At 36.8% G+C, this 16,774-nt stretch overlaps 1 protein-coding gene across 1 annotated transcript; it reads right to left on the bottom strand.

Moving 5' to 3' along the window:
* Positions 1-1,980: 1,980 nt before the first annotated feature.
* RSL24D1 (ribosomal L24 domain containing 1) lies at positions 1,981-16,352 on the bottom strand. The gene is made up of 6 exons (XM_047738223.1): positions 16,198-16,352; positions 12,301-12,414; positions 9,820-9,892; positions 5,314-5,377; positions 3,553-3,638; positions 1,981-2,387 (listed from the first exon to the last, which is right to left on the bottom strand). Exons 1-6 carry the CDS (start codon positions 16,276-16,278, stop codon positions 2,314-2,316), a joined length of 492 nt encoding a protein of 163 aa, XP_047594179.1. The 5' UTR covers positions 16,279-16,352; the 3' UTR covers positions 1,981-2,313.
* Positions 16,353-16,774: the final 422 nt, after the last annotated feature.

The following is a 16,774-nucleotide window of genomic DNA, read 5'->3' on the forward strand; positions in this document are numbered from 1 at the left end:
TATATATTTTACAGTATTACCTAATTGGATCCTCATAAAAAAAAATCCTCAGGTTAGTCATATTATCATTTCCATTTTTCCAATCAAGAAATTAAGGCACAGTCAAGTTGAGCATCACTCAAGTAACCTATAGTCCTCTCTCACAGCCATCAGCGGGACTTGTAAAGACTGGATCTGAGGCTCTGGATAAATCCTTTTTAGACACTGGCACTTGGATGAATACAAATTGCTACCTCCTCCATCTTCTGTGTGAAAAAGAGGCAAGTTACCTAAAACTGTTGGCATCTATAAAAATAGAGTGCTACTTCACTGGGTGTTAGGAAATAGGTCAGTCCTTAACGGAACTTTTCTACCAGATAAACATCTTTCAAAGTTTTATTTTTTTTTAAGGTTTTCTATTTTTAAGAAATGAGATTTAATAAGTTTCCTTTAAGTATACTATACACCCAAAGTGGGGCTGAACTCAAGACCCTTACATCATGAGTTGCATGCTCTATTGACTGAACCAGCCAAGTGCCCCTTAATGTTTCTTTTTGCTATCCTACAGGGTTTTGTAAGGCAAGTGTGTAAGGAAATTCTTTCCAATGACTTCCAGTGTTTTATTACCCTAAAGCAATTAGAGAACATTAAAGTTCTGTGTATCAAGTGCCTGGAAAATTTTATGCTTTTTTATTACACTAACTGCCCAGCAGAGGTCTCAATCAGACAAATAGAAACAACAGTACTGTACCAGGCCCCTTCTCAGGCAACATTTTAAAGGGACAACTCTGTGATCCAACCAAGTTTAGAGTTGCAGGGGGTAACGCTGTGGCATCTGCATCCACAGTATGATACCTGGGGTCTCAAAATACTATGAATTCCTGATAGTTAAGAGAACAGTCTGGATGTTAAACTTGAGATGCCATGTCAGTTCTTCCTTTTAGCTCAATTTCCCATATTGATGGACTTAAGGCAACAGCTTGCTAACTAACAAGGTAGGAAATCATCTAACAGAAGGTAATCTTAAATATGTCTATATTAAAGCAAACATCCATCTATGGAGTGAAAACTTCAAATAATTTAACAAGTCTTTGGTTTCTTACATTATTTCCCCTATATGACCCTAAGATTGTAATTTATTCTAGGTACTGTCCTCAAAAAACAATACAACTGAGTTACTTAATATCTTCAAAGTTGCAAATAGGGGCACCTGGGTGGCTCAGTGGGTTAAGCCTCTGCCTTCGGCTCAGGTCATGATGCCAGGGTCCTGGGATCGAGCCCTGCATTGGGTTCTCTGCTCAGCAGGGAGCCTGCTTCCCCTTCTCTCTCTTTCTGCCTGCCTCTCTGCCTACTTGTGATCTCTCTGTCAAATAAATAGGATTTTAAAGTTGCAAATAATGTAGAAATATAAAAACATTACATATCCAGAATATATTTTTAATTAAAAATGTATCTATTTCAGTAGTATGTGGGAGGGAATTATTTTCTTCCCACTAATACTTCCTTTACTTTTTTCTAAACAAAAAACTTGTAGTTACGTTAGAAAAAAGGATCTTACGTGCAAGTAATTTGTGATGCTAAAACCATAAATTCTATTTTCCAAGAACAATTAGGAGCTTTATAAAAGAAAGCCACATAACATATCTTAAAAGACACTGCAATTCCTCTGCTTTTAAATCATTGCTATGCTGGAAAAATGTATTTGGTTCTATCAGTAATCTCAGAATTAAGTATTCTCCAAAGTGGAAAGTATATGGTGCCACTTCAGGAGCACACTATTCAGCTCTTACCCCCAGGATTAAGAGCTGCCTATCAAAACAGTTAAAGCAGGTCAACACAGTCCAACATAATTAAGTTTCAATATGTGAGGCCAATATGCTCTTCTAAGATGCTAAGAAACCAAAACAAATACTGAAATCAAAAGATTACTTACAGCTAATTATCATACAGTTTAGTTCTTTGTTGTAAGCCCCCTTTCTATAATATTAATAAAGGGAATACTTTACTGCAAAGAAAATTTATTTTACATATTGCTAGCCATGACTTTTGTTGTTAGTTCACATAAATTTGCCTAGTACCACTATCCAAACAGCAGGACCATTGTATGTCCACATTTGTATTTACAAAGAGAATTTGCATGACTTACATAAATATAACTCTCAGTAGGTTTAACAATGGAGATGGAATCTAACAGCCATAATGATAGCAATGTAGGAGAGATGTATTTTTAATTACCTTTCATTTGAGTGACCTTATTTAAAATATAAATTGATAACTCAAGTTCCTGATCTCCTAAGGAGATTTTCAAAAACACTTATGGAAACAGTGAGATTTTTAAGAAACATCCTCCATGTCCACATCCTGTTGTAATTTCTGCACCATTTTTTCTTCCAGCTGCTTTCCTTTGCCTTAAAAAAAAAAAAAAATTCAATGTGACCTTGCCAAACTTATACCAATACTTAATAAAGGATCTTAGATGTTAAGAAATTTAAGTATAGTTAACTAAACTTACACAGGTCTTACAATCTGCCATGCATAAAGTAAGTATTCCATACACCCTCCTAACAACCTGCATTTTAAATGAGGGAACAGAGACCTAGAGACAGATGAAATTGTACCAAATCACTAAGTAAGCCCATTAAGTCAAAGAGCTAGGATTGGAATCCTGGCCCTCTGGATCCAAAGTCCCTGCTTTTAACACTGTACTTATCTACCCTCAGAGTGTTACCTAAAAAGTTAAATAACAGTTCATTCCTGTTGTTTGGGGGTCAATTCATATCACCTATACATGAAATAATGCTCCAGGATTTTGTCTATTTTAATAAAATTTGGTACAAAAATTAATCTATTTAACCTATTCAACATGCAGTTTCAGAATTTGACCTTTACTAAAGTTTAGGCAGGGAATCATTCAGGAATCAACTCTTCAACTAAATCTCACCCAAATTTCTCTCCCTTCAGGTAATCTGCATAAGTAAATTATATAACAGATGGTATCTGGTGCCTGCTGAGTAAAAACTGGTTTTCCAGCACCTCACAAAAGAAACTATGCACACAAACGACTGCCCAGATGGATGACCACAGGCAAGTTACACAAACACACAAAAAAGGTTTTAAAACCCAAAACAGCAGTTCTCAAACTTGAGTATCAAAATCAGTATCAGAACCCAGAGAGCTACAAAGGAACGGAAGCTCAGACTCAAAAGGCCTGGGCCTCCATATTTATAAATTCCCCCAATTAATTCCCATTCCAACGAAAGTTAGAAAACCATTCCTATAAAACAGTGTTCTTAATAAAAACAAATAGAAGCAAAGTCTATGAAATTGTTACTTGAATCTTTGGACTAGCTGATGAAATAGGATTCTATGAAGAGGGAAAGAAACACCATATGCAATAAAATTGGAACTGGGAAATACACTGTATAAATCATATTTTTAAAAACCAAGTTGTATCATAAATCAGGTATTTACATAAAAAAACATAAAAAGCTGATACTCATTTACATAGACTGCAACAATGTAGATTTGTCATCTCTCTACTGAAAGAGAACTCCTGTGTAATGTAGTACTTACCTGCAAGAGGGGCCCGGATAAGATGAATGTTTTGTTTAACTTCTTTGATGTCCTGAACTTTCTGTAATTCTTTATTTTTCTTTAATCTAGGATAAAACATATCAAAGCCAAAATTTCAGTTACTTCTTTAAAAGATATTAATAATTTATAAAAATAAATTTTACTAGCCACACAGATAAGCAATGAGAACTCAAAATTATTTTCTAGTTCCTAATAAGCATAACAAATCAGGATTTCTACACTACCAATTTGTTCATTGATTATATCCCTAGTACTGAGTTGGGGATAAAGTGGAGATTAATATATATATATTGCTGAGTGAATGAAGAAATGTGATTCAAAGAAAGAAAGAAATCTCAGACATCAATGTCTATTATACAAATAAAATGCCTAGATCTTTTCTCCTCAAACTGAGAATACACTTACCTAATTTTTTTAAGTCAGTAATTATAAGAACACAAAACATGTAAAACATTCATTTTAGACAAACAAGCTAACAGTCTTTCTCAAACATTTAGGCTCCCTTTTTGTAACAATTCATTTTTTTAAAGCCAGAAAGCTGTTTGCACATGTTTTCTAAGACAGATTTAAATAGTGATGAGATAAAAAATAAGTAAATCTACTTTAAAAGAAAGACCAATTCTAGGCTAGGGCCAGGGAAGTGTAAGATGAGGCCACATCTTGTTAGCCATAAAGAAAGCACCCAAAAAAAGATGAGAAATTGTCAAGATGACATGGAAGCCTGCCTGAAGGAATTCCCACCGGCCAATCTGGAGCACTTGGAACATCAAAATAAATAATGACAAATAATTATAACCCACTGAATACCATAAGAATGAATGAATACACACAGATCTATGAATAAACAATAAAGGAATACATTTTGAAATTGTAAAAGGGAGAAGTTCTTTTATATGGGAAAGCCAACTAATAAGTGTGGAAGAAATTACTGAATTGGAAAAATCACCATTTAGCAACAATCACTATAATAACAGATTCAGACAAGGTTCCACTGGATGCTAACACCAGTAGGCACCAGTTTGAGAAATAAGGGACTCTTTGTAGAGTGTCAAAGTATTCCCCTAAGATATGTACTAATTAAAAAGGAGGGAAAGAACTTTCCCTTGGAGAAAACTGGCAGACAACCCTTAACCAAGTGATCAGTCCCTTGGGATAACATGTGCCTCCTAATCCGTATGTCTTTCTTATGTATCATTCCTATGATATTCTGGCCAAAGTACCTAACCTGAATCTAATCATGAAGCAAACATTAGACAACCACAAACAGAGGAAAAGTATATTAAAATAACTGAACTGTACTCTTCAAAAATGTCAATGTCATTTAAGACAAAGATGAGAAAGTGTCCAGATAAAAGGAGCTTGAGGAGATAGATATTACCATTAAACGCAATGAAAGATTCAGGATTGTCTGTTGCTGTAAAGAACATGACTAGAACTGCTCAAATCTAAATAAAGTCTGTAGGTTATTTAATAGTATTGTTGAATATTAATTTCCTGATTTTGGTAACTATACTACAGTTAAAAAAGAACATGTTCTTATGTTTAGAATATATGCACTGAAATATCCTCAGGAAAAGGGCAACATGTTTTCAACTTACTATAGAGACAAGGATACAGTAAAGAATATACAAAAGTTCTTTATAGTATTCTTAATTTTCTGAGGTTAAATGAAAACAAAAAGTGGAAAAAAATCTAGTAGTAATTATTTTTCCGAGAGTTACTTGATACATATATTCATACCTGTTCATTATAAATTTAGCTTGGCGCTTCTGTTTGATCTCTTCAACTCTCTTCATTGCATCAACTACAAAAAAAAATTCGTTAAGAGTTAGCAAATTTTTGAATATCCAAGCAAAAGCTTTAATGATCACTCCCCTTTATTCCCATTTAGAAATGTAGTAAATGAAAAACTCATTGTAAAAACAATCCCTACTAAAATAGCTGAAGAGGTAAATACTCTTGGCTGACATCACTGTTAACTATCTTTCACAAATACATCTCTATTTTTATTTTACAAAAAGCCTTTATTGCTACTAAGTTTTCCTTCTACTTTAAACCAGCCCAATGCTTCTCAAACTTTACAGAGAATGGATTAATGGCAACTAATCCCTTCTTAGCTTGTCCTCTCCCTTAATAAAAGCACCATTCTGGACATAAATAATATTTCTCTAAGTGCCTGGGATATGATCTGCACAGGATGAATACTGACAGAATAAACCAATCATTTTACCATGTTCCCAACCACTAAAATCCAACTGTTCTGGGAATTGTGTAGAGGAGCTGAATCCAAATATGCTCTAGAATCTATACCAAGCACTAAGAGAAACCACACATATAATTTTAAATTTTCTGGCAGCCACATTAGAAAATAAAGAACAGGTCAAAATCTAATAAAAGATTTTGTTTAACCAACATATCCAAAATACTGTCATTTCAACATAGTATAATTACTGAGGTTATTTTATGCTTGTTTTCATCTGAAGTCTTCAAAAACTATTTATTTTACATTTACAGCAAACCTGGATTTAAACATTTTTTTTTTAAAGATTTTTATTTATTTATTTGACAGATCACAAGTAGGCAGAGAGGCAGGCAGAGAAAGAGGAGGAAGCAGGCTCCCCACTGAGCAGAGAGCCCAATGCGAGGCTCGATCCCAGGCCCCTGGGATCATGACCTGAGCCGAAGGCAAAGGCTTTAACCTACTGAGCCACCCAGGTGACCCTAGACTAACCACATTTTAAGTGCTCAGCAGCCCCTGTGGCTGCCATATTGGGCAAAACACTCCCAATCTAATTTCTTATATTCTATGGATCTGAAGAGGAGCGGGATATTCACATAATCTTAAAATAGCTCCCCAAAATATACTTATTAATTACAAAGGATAAAATACTAACTTTACAGTGAGGAAATGTACCAGAGGCCACCTTAACCAAGGATCAAAGTTAACATGTCCAGAAATAGGACCCCAATGGATAGCATATGCCTCCATATGGCAGGACATAATGATAAGAACTCAGCATCACATCTATGGTATTCTTACCAAATGTATACATTACCCAAATCTAACCTTGAGGCAGTATCAAACAAATGCCAAGTAAGGGATTTTATACCAAATGCATGACTCACACGCTTCAAAACTATGAATGTCATGAAATATCAAAACTCACAAAATATTAAAATTTTGAAGAGAAAAATAACACATGTACTATTCTTACACAGGTCTGAGATTAAATGATAATAGTATATCAATGCTAATTTATTGACTTTAATGGCTATGGTTCTATGAGAGAATGTTCTATTTTTTAGGAAATATTGTATTTTTATAGTTCTATTAAACCACTCAGGGATAAGAACATTATGTATTGTCAGGTGCCGCTTATGTATATAATTTAAGTTCAGAAAATTATAGAAGGAAAGAAAGGGAGAGAGAGAATAGGTAAATTTAGTAAAATGTCATTTGAGGAATCTGGACAAGGGAATTCTTCAACTTTTCTGTTGTCTAAAATTAACTCAAAATAAAAACATTTAAGTGTAGGATGCCTGGGTAGCTCAGTCAGTTAAGCATCTGCCTTTGGCTCATGTCATGATCTCCAGGTTCTGAGATCAAGCCCCACAGCAGGCTCCCTCCTCAATAGGGAACCTGCTTCTCCCTCTCCCTCTGCCTCCCCTCGCCCCCGACTTGTGCTCGCTTGCTCTCTAATAAATAAAATCTTTAAACAAACAAAAACAAATACACATTTAAGTGTAACATACTTTTAAGTGTATTACTTAATACACATTTAAGTATAATCCGGGGTCCAGCAACATTGGCATTATCTGAGAGCTTGTCAGAAATGCAGAATCTTAGGCTCCACCCAGACATGCTGTATCACAATCTGCATTTTAATAAGACTCCCCAGACAGCCCCATGGGGGCACTGGTATTAAGATGATGCATCTGTGAATAGTCTAAGACAAAGTCAACTCTACATCTGCACATGCTAAATATGCCAGATATACAACTTTTTCTTTCTTTGCCTTTCAAAAGAAATTAAGGATAAGGTCTAGTACTCAAAAGTATTTCTATACCTTAGAGTTACTCAGAAGGGAAATAAAAACACAGAAGTGGCAGGTAAATCCTTTCCAAACAGTAAGACACTACATTTCCAAATATTCCGTAAGACTGAAAAATTTTAAATGTAAGAAGCACCTGATACTAAAAACTTGATCTGAAATACAGAGAAATAAGGGATAAAATACAAACTATTCTTACTTAGTATTCTTGTTTTGGAAGTTCTCCTACTGTTGACATCAGCATCTTAACAAAGGCTGCTCAGTCCCTATCTTGACACAATTTAAAAATCTAAATAATGAATATAAAACTATTGCCAACAGATTAGCTTACAGACCTATGATATTGAAATAGGGGTTGTGGGAAATCAAATCTGAGGAGGCTATCTTGAAATAGTAACAAAAAAGAAAAGGCCAAAATAAAATTCAATGGGATATAGAAATGCTTTAGGACCTTCTAAAAATGTCCTTGACAAGTTTGCCTTTTAGAAATACTGTAAGAATTCGTATCAAAAATGTGTGGTGACAGATGTCAATTAGATTTACTGTGATCATTTCACAATATATACAAATATCAAATCATTACATTGTATACCTGAAATGAATGTTATATGTCGATTATATCTAAATTAAAATAATCCTATTAATCTCTTCTGAAATCCTTGAGTTTGAATCCGTTATTTTTTTAGCAAATAAACCTAGTAAAATCCACTGCTCTTCAGAAATTAACTCTTCCGCTAATTACAAAACAGAAGGAATGACTTTATTTTAAAAAAACACCAAGAAGCAAAATACTTAAGGCCATGTGGAAAAGGCAATTCCAAAACTGGACTCTGAAATCTCCACATGGTCCAAGAAGATAAAAAGCTTTTAGAGGGTGGCAAGTACTACCACAAAGCCCCTAATTTTTCAATTCCTCCCCCAAAGTGCTGTGACTGGGCAAAAGGAGATAAAAAGCCCTGCCTATGAACCATTCAAATCTGATAAAGTCGGGGCACCTGGGTGGCTCAGTTGGTTAACTGTAAGCCTTCAGCTCAAGTCATGATCCCAGGGCTCTGAGATCAAGCCCTGCACTGGGGATGGGGGGTGGGAGGGTAGAAATCCCTGCTCAGCAGGGAGCCTGCTTCACCCTCTCCCACCTCCCCTCTGACACTGTGCTCTCTGGCTCTATCTCTCTGTCAAATAAATAAATAAAATCTTATAAAAAAAAATTGGCAAAGTCCACAGGACTCTGAGCCCTGGGAACTTCTAATTAACAAAACCAACTATATCACCTCTACATCCAAGACTAGAAATGGCTAAAGACTGCATAAGACAGCTGTAGGGAGAAGAAAAGTCAAAGCCAAGGGCCTCAAACATACACATAGGGGCATCTACAAGCTAGCTTAAGGAATTTGGTTTTACTACATATGGGATTTTTCTTTTTCATTAGTCTCTGCTTACTTCGGAAAAATGAAAAAGACAATGAGTAGTTATCCTTGCTTTTTAACTTCAGTAGTCGATAGCTTGATTTATACCTAAGTCATGCACTTAGAAGTTCTCTTAGGAAATATAATTACCACCTTAAGTACTGTACTTTTCAATTTTACAGAAGCATTACATTTTATAAGGTATACAGAATATGTTTATAACCCTAACCAAATTATTTAAACTTGTAAAGTATCTTAGGTTTTGTGTATATTTTACCTTTGCCACACTCACCCCAAAAAAAGTATTCTCCACCTCTATTCTCAGATTTTTAAATCTTTTTATATCTTTGTATAGACACTCCAAATATAAAATCTAATAATTACATTTTAAAAAATATTTTAATTTATTTCAGAGATGAGTGAGCAGGGGGAGGAGCAGAGGGAGAGAACCTCCAGCAGACTGCACACTGAATGCAGAGCCCAACACAGGGCTCCAACCCACGACCCTGAGATCATGACCCAAGTTGAAACCAAGAGTCAGATGCTTAAATGACTGAATCACCCAGGAGCCCTTACATTACTTTTATAATGGACACATCAGCCAATTCTGAAAAGGATTTGGGGCAGCTTATCATAAAAGATGCAAGTACAACAGAACCATTAAATGAGGAAAAGAATAAAAGCCAACCAATGAAAAGAAAATTAATATTTAAATATTAAACATTAAATTCAAAGCACTACCCAAAACAGTCTCTCCTCAAAATTCCTGGTAATTTTTTGTGACTTACTAGTTTTATTCCATAACTCTCGCTGGTATTTGACAGGTTCATTTCTACGTTTTTCAAATTCAAATGAATTATCCTGTAAGAAAAGGAAAAATATGGTTCTAAGAGAGATACAAAAGGAAGCATTTCTTAAAAACTTCTCTTCTTCACAAGAGTTGTGTTTCAAACCATAGACACATATTAAGATTTCCCTAGGGTGACCCTAGCAAATGCCAAGTTTTCATACCACTTCTCCTTTACACACCAGATGTACAAGACAGCCCTACTGAACACATCAATCAATATACAAGTGATTTTTAAGAAGACAAGAGAAGGAGGGTATCAGCCCCATCCTTCAGAGGATCATATAACAATCATGAAGATTTCAAACAAACTGAAGAGGCTTCCCTAATTTCCCATTCCAAGATAAGACAGACTCACAGGCAGAAAACTTTCTATTAGGCTGAACCATATGAATTACCACTTTTCACAGATCAAAAGGAGTCAAAAGGAGTCAAACTTTGAGAACTTCACATTGTTGAACCTATACACTTATCATGTTTATACATTTCAGTATTGATATAGCTTTATTATAACATCAAAGTGTAAAACTACACATCTTCAAATAAATGTGGTGCTGCTCTGCATGACAAAATTTTCTCCCAGAAATTTTTCAGGCCCTCTCTAAATGTAGGTCGTATTTTGACAGTTAATAAACCCTACTTACCTCAAAATATGTGAAACAATTTTAGAGAAACACTACAAATTTCTTCAAAAAACTGCAGGTCTATTTCTTAGTTTTCAAATCTATCTGAGATAGGCGAATGGAACAGCACTAACTCTGTATTTACCTATTTCATTTACATATACATGACCTGTTCAATCACAATAACCTCAGCAAGGACAAGGCAACTAACTGGTCACCAGCAAATGACTGTGATTGTCATCCTTTCTTCTCTCATGAATTTGTCACTTGCATTTGAAGTGCTGTTTATTCTCATCCATACCGGAAATTATTTTTGTGACAATAATTGTGAATTGGCTTTGCACCTTGTCAAAAAATATTCTTCCCATTCACTGAAAATGAAGCCAGGAAGGGTCTTCATAGCAACTGCATAGAGACTGACCTTAGGAACCCTCACACACTGTTGGTGAGAATGCAAGTTGTGCAGCCACTTCAGAAAACAGCATGGAGATTCTTCAAAAAGTTAAAAAATAGTGCTACCCTATGATCCAGCAATTGTACTACTGGGTATTTACCCTAAAGATACAGATGTAGTAAAAAGAAGGGCCACATGCACCCAATGTTCACAGAATGTCCACAATCACTAAACTGTGGAAGGAGTCGAGATGCCCTTCAACAGACAAATGGATAAAGATGTGGTCCATATATACAATAGAATATTGATCAATAGGACGAATACCCACCATTTACATCAACATGGATGGAACAGGAGGAGATTATGCTAAGTGAGTAAGTGAAGCAGAAAAAGACAATTATACGGTTTCACTTTTATTTGGAACATAAGGAATAGTATGGAAGACATTAGGAGAAGGAAGGGAAAAATGAAGGGGGGTGGAAATCAGAGGGAGAGACAAACCAAAAGACTATAGACTGCGGGAAACAAACTGAGGGTTTCAGAGGTGGGTAGGGGAGTGGGTGAGCCCACTAATGGGTATTAAGGAGGGCACAGACTGCATGGAGCACTGGGTGCTATACACAAACAATGAATCAAGGAGAACTACATCAAAAACTAATGATGTACTTATGGTGACTAATATAACATGATAAAAAAAGAAAGAAAGAAAAGAAAAGAAAGAAAGAGATACTGCCCTTAAAGGAGTAGAGAGGTGGGAAAGAGGAAGTCATGGAGGGAAGGAACAGTTTAAAGATCTTCCTCCTTCAAAGGCAGCTTGGGCAACAGTTTTCACCTCCTCCTTTTATAGGGGTCAAATGTGGACAAGCTTGACCAGGCCCTTGTACCAACCCAGTAACAACCTAATGATGGACGCTCATGCGTGAAATTCCCTCACCCATGACTTCCCATTATTTCTCCTTCAACACACACTTCCCTGCTCTCAAAGTCCTGTAAGGAAATCCAGAAACTAACAAATGAGTCTACAACGAATCTCATCAGAGCCCTCAATGGTATTAAGGAATCCTTTAATCTGTTAGCTTCCTCTTAAAATCCTTGAGTAGTAATTTCCAACTTCACCCCAATCCATTTAAATTATTTTCCCTTTTGTGTGCAGGAACTAAAAAATGGTTTTTTGAGAATAAGGAAAATCACTTCCATAAACTGAATTAGGAATTTTTTCCTTTACAGAATTCTACAGATTTATGGTTTTTAGGATGTTACAATATTATTACAATTGCCAAATACAAATAAATCACTCACCAATCTTGTCATAGAAAATATTGGTATAGGTAAATTACATTTAATACCTAATAATAACCTTCCCATACCAAAGTTAGTAATTATACTGACAGCCAACTATACTCACCACTGTAAGCTCTTTACCAGCTGCTTTACGGAATGCTTTAGTCCACCTGACCTTGCGAGGATTCCGCTTCTTTTTAAAGTTTTTATGACACTTGGATTTACAGAATCTGAACACCTACAAAAAAAGTTAAAATACTGGAATCAACATTAAGAATGTTTCTATCCTAGGATGTTATGCATGCCATAAAAATATAGTGCAAAGTCTGAGAAATGACAATGGTTCTAACAACTCCTTCTACTTACAACACCATTTCATATGTGAGACATATAAGATTAAATGTAAAATGAACTATTCTTTTTTACTATTATTTGACTATCAAATATCATCACAACTAATGGCTCAAGAGCCCCAAGTATATGGTTAAAAATCACCAGTCATTTTTATAGATTAACAATAAAACCTTAAAATCATCATGGATAATAACAACGGTTTCAAGGAAAGTCATTTATTTAAATCCCTTCCTACTTAATAATAATTCTCAAATTTCACTTGCTATATACCTCAATGGGGGTGAAAGTTTCAAACACCTATTCCAAAATCTCCTTTGGTTCTTTCCATCCTTTTTGTTAACAGCACAAAATAATTGCAAAAAAGCAACTAACATTGGGTATAGATTTGTGTTCTAAAGTATTTACTCACAGGTCTACTAGGAAAGTTCTTCAATATTATAATTCTCTACCTTTATGCCAGAAGATATGACCCTTTATCAGTGCTAACTTATGATCTAATGATGCTTCAATGTGCCCCTGAAATGGCTTACTGGGACTCACTGGAAGTCTAAAATACTTTATTCCTTTTTAATGTCTTAGAACACACTGCAATTTGTATGTGTAGAGGAAATCTGAAAAGAAAAAGTACTACTTTTAGAGTACTAGATCTTGACAAAGAATCTTAAGTTTAATTATCCTACCTAGAAGATGTGGCCCATAAAAAAAAGTCAAAATGAGGTATAAATATTTCAAATTGTGTGTACAGATCACAAACCTGTGTGTATATATCACAAGCCAAAATACTTTTCATTTTATATACACTTTGTTCTATGGGGAAATTCAAGCAGGTCCCTATACACACTAGGACACGGTTTTCTTAGAACAGTATAATACTAGTTTAATCTGACCCAGGTAAGTACCTCCTGAGAGGACAGGAGTCAAAACATGTCTATATTGTTGAATTAGTTTCAAGGCAAATGGAAATATATGCATACAAGTGGATCTCCTAGAATATCCCACTATGAATTCACTATCAGTAAATTTTTTAGTATTTTCAGGCCAAAGGACTATTAACTTTTTAAGTAAAAGCCTCCTACATTTAATACCTTCTAGATAACTCCTAGACAAGTCCCCATTTCTGAGATATACCGAATGAGATGCCTGAACTGAATTCCTGGGTCTCCTCAATTCCAGAGCCAAGGAGAGTTACAGAGAAGTCTACTTGAACTCTATATCTAATAGATGTTAACTTTAAAAGAACAAGGAAGTATCTGAAGAGAATGGAATCACTGGAGATGTGAAGGGAATTCAATCCACAAATAAGGTTCTACTATGTACCTGATATTATCAGGTGCTAGAGATACAAGAACAATTAAAATATGATACTCTACCATGAGAAGCTTAGACTAGCATTATTAATAGTCTCGATTTACAAAGGAGACATTGAGATCAGGATAGGGCATACACAATACATACAATGATCATGTTTAAGTAACATGGAAATACAAAATAAGGGAGTGATTTAATCTGTGGTGGGATAGGTGATGGATAGATTGTGAGGCAAAACTTCATAGTCCTCTATCATCATCCTCAATTTGCAACAAATGATCTAATATTTCAGCTTCAAAGTTCTTCAACTCTTTCTTAAATTCCACTGATTGAACACTTATTAAGGACTCATTAAGGGCACGTGTATTTTCTATGTTTGCAAAGTACATGAAAATATGGAACATTAACACTAATTCTACCATTAAGAAGCCACCCAAGAAGCCTAAGAGGGGCGGTTTCTATGAGAAACAGTCTCAGAAGCTAAGAGAAAAAAGGCAAAAAAAAGAGTGGCTATAAAAATGACCAGTGCCTAATCTGGAACCAGAGTGGGATGGCAGAAAGAAAGCAAAGACCACTATACTCTGCACAGGCAGATCGATGACCTCATAACTAAATGAAAGGTGCAAAGATGATTCACACACATCTAGCAAAACTGTCTAGACATATGACAGTGGTATTAATTCAGAAAACAAAAAAGATCTGAGGTAATTAGGAATTCTTTCAATAGGCTCACTGCTGGTTACAGACAGGATCTCCGCATCCAGTGGAAAATTCAGACTAGAGCTAAAAAGATACAGATTTGAGAATCATTAACACAGGGGAGGGAAAAAAAAAAAGAAATACCTATCTTCCTTAGAGCTTCAGGACCTCTGCTTCTTATATCCCCAGCTAACTCTGTTTGGGATCCACAGGTCTTCCCTAGAGTAAGATGGCTCCCAGCCAATTCTAACCTGTCCTTGCTAGCAATACAGACTTCCTCATCAATATGAATTTCCACTGTGTCTGCCAGATCAACACCCAACTCTAGATAGCTCCCATGATCTGTTGTTTTAATTCCTATACCCACCTGAGAAGCAGTGCTCGACAAAAATCATAAAATTATGATGACCAGATCATCTACAAAGCCATCGTGCCCACTGTGAATTAAATACCAACCTAACAACTATTTAGTTCGTTTCTATAAACTTTTTATCATGTTCCTGACAACAGATATTCAAAAATCTTCTGCATGTTCTTTCAAGTTCCCAAACCTAGCTTTGGTCCCACACTTTCCGCAGGAACCCCTTGCTCCTAACTAATGACGTCATTATCTTCCATCTGTAAGAGATATACGGTGATGACATAGGATCTGTATTTCCTTAGCATATCAAAGTCACCCATTTGGAATCCTAGATCCTCTTCTCCTCCCCACAAAGACACCAATTTAACAGAGCTAGTGGAAATGAAAAATCTTTTTTTTTTTTTTTCACCAGTGCCCAGTGATTCAGAAGCAAATATGAGAGGTCGAATTCTGAGAAACAATGTATTAAATAAGCATAGAATGAGATTCATTCTGCTATAAGACAAATTCATGTATCATTCACAAAATCTTTCGCAACCAGGCCTCGTAATTACGTTTATATTTTATGTTTATGTACGTACCTTTTTGTATACAGACTCATAGGTGTATTTATAGCCTTACCCCTGGCCTCTATCACAATATACAACCCACTCACTTCCCTAGAGTCTGCTTCGCAGCGCCTCTACTCAACCGTTCACTTCACTTGCACTTAGAATGCACTCTCCTCCCTTTTTTACGCAACATTCATGACCCAGGATAAATGACATCTCCTTTCTGAGCCTCTTCGTATACGACCCTCCCCAAGTCACCTGCGCCTTCGTGATACAGAACTACTACTAAGCTATAGGTAACAGTTCAATCAACTTCGACACGTCACGGACATTCTCAGGTTTTATTCGTCTCTGTGGACACAGGCCTTAGTAATGATGCTTGACTGGGCATACATTCAACAAAGTCTGCTGAATTCAAGACCTTCACTCACGTACAAGAGAGACCAAACAGCCCAAACACAGCCCCGGATTCCATTCGGCGCTGGCTCAAATAACTGGGGAACCTCGCCGCCGCCAGCCTTGTCCAAAGCTGGGCTGCTGAAAGGGCTCGGTTCGGGACACCCACAAGGAGAAATGCCCTCAGGTCAAGGACGAGAGGCCAGAGCTCCTTGTAAAATCACCCTCTTGTGAGGAGAGCGCATAAGACCCGAACCGAACGCTCCAGGAACAGGAGGACCCGGCGCCGAGCCCGCCCCGCCTCACGCTCGCGGGAGCGTCGCACAGCGGGCGCTCGTCTTGGGCGTCTCACCTTGCAATCGTTGCGGACAAACATCATGCCGTGGCCGGGGTAAATAGGGCCCGAACAGAAATAACACTTCTCAATACGCATGTTGAAACCGCGTGAGGTCCCACTGCCCAGACGCCGATCTTAAGTGGAAGTGACGCAGCTGGGTCACAGGAAGTGATTCTCTTCAATACCCGACCCAGAAAAAGCGAGCGGCCTACTTCCTTGAGGGCCCTGGGATGCTGTCCGTATGTGACGGCGCCACCCAGCGGCCCGGCAAGCAACAGCGCTGCAGTTTGGCGCAAGCGCAGAGCTGCAAAATTGGCCTCGCGACCCTCGCTTTTCGGGAGTGAAATGTGCCGCTGTCTCCTTTCTGAGCTCGCTTTCACAGCGCCTAGTTTTCCTATAACGTACCCTATAACGTCATACCCTATAACATCAGCATTTACTCATATCTTATATGGTTTGTGCTTTATCCCCGGCTGACTCCACCCACTGGGACGCCTCTAAGAACTCCTTTCTCCGCTGCCTGCCGTTTTACCCGCCCCGTGATTGACGTCCCCAGCGTAACCGGGTAGCCAGTCGCACTGAGAACCTACTT

This window comes from Lutra lutra, chromosome 7 (assembly GCF_902655055.1).
Source record: "Lutra lutra chromosome 7, mLutLut1.2, whole genome shotgun sequence".
Lineage (NCBI taxonomy): Eukaryota > Metazoa > Chordata > Mammalia > Carnivora > Mustelidae > Lutra > Lutra lutra.

Excerpts from the sequence above, each read along its gene's own strand:
- RSL24D1 (XM_047738223.1), bottom strand. The coding sequence starts at position 16,278 with ATGCGTATTGAGAAGTGTTATTTCTGTTCGGGCCCTATTTACCCCGGC. Across the intron at positions 12,415-16,197 it reads TTGTCCGCAACGATTGCAAG|GTGTTCAGATTCTGTAAATC; the intron begins GTGAGACGCCCA and ends CTTTTTTTGTAG. Across the intron at positions 2,388-3,552 it reads TATCCGGGCCCCTCTTGCAG|GCAAAGGAAAGCAGCTGGAA; the intron begins GTAAGTACTACA and ends TTTTTTTTTAAG.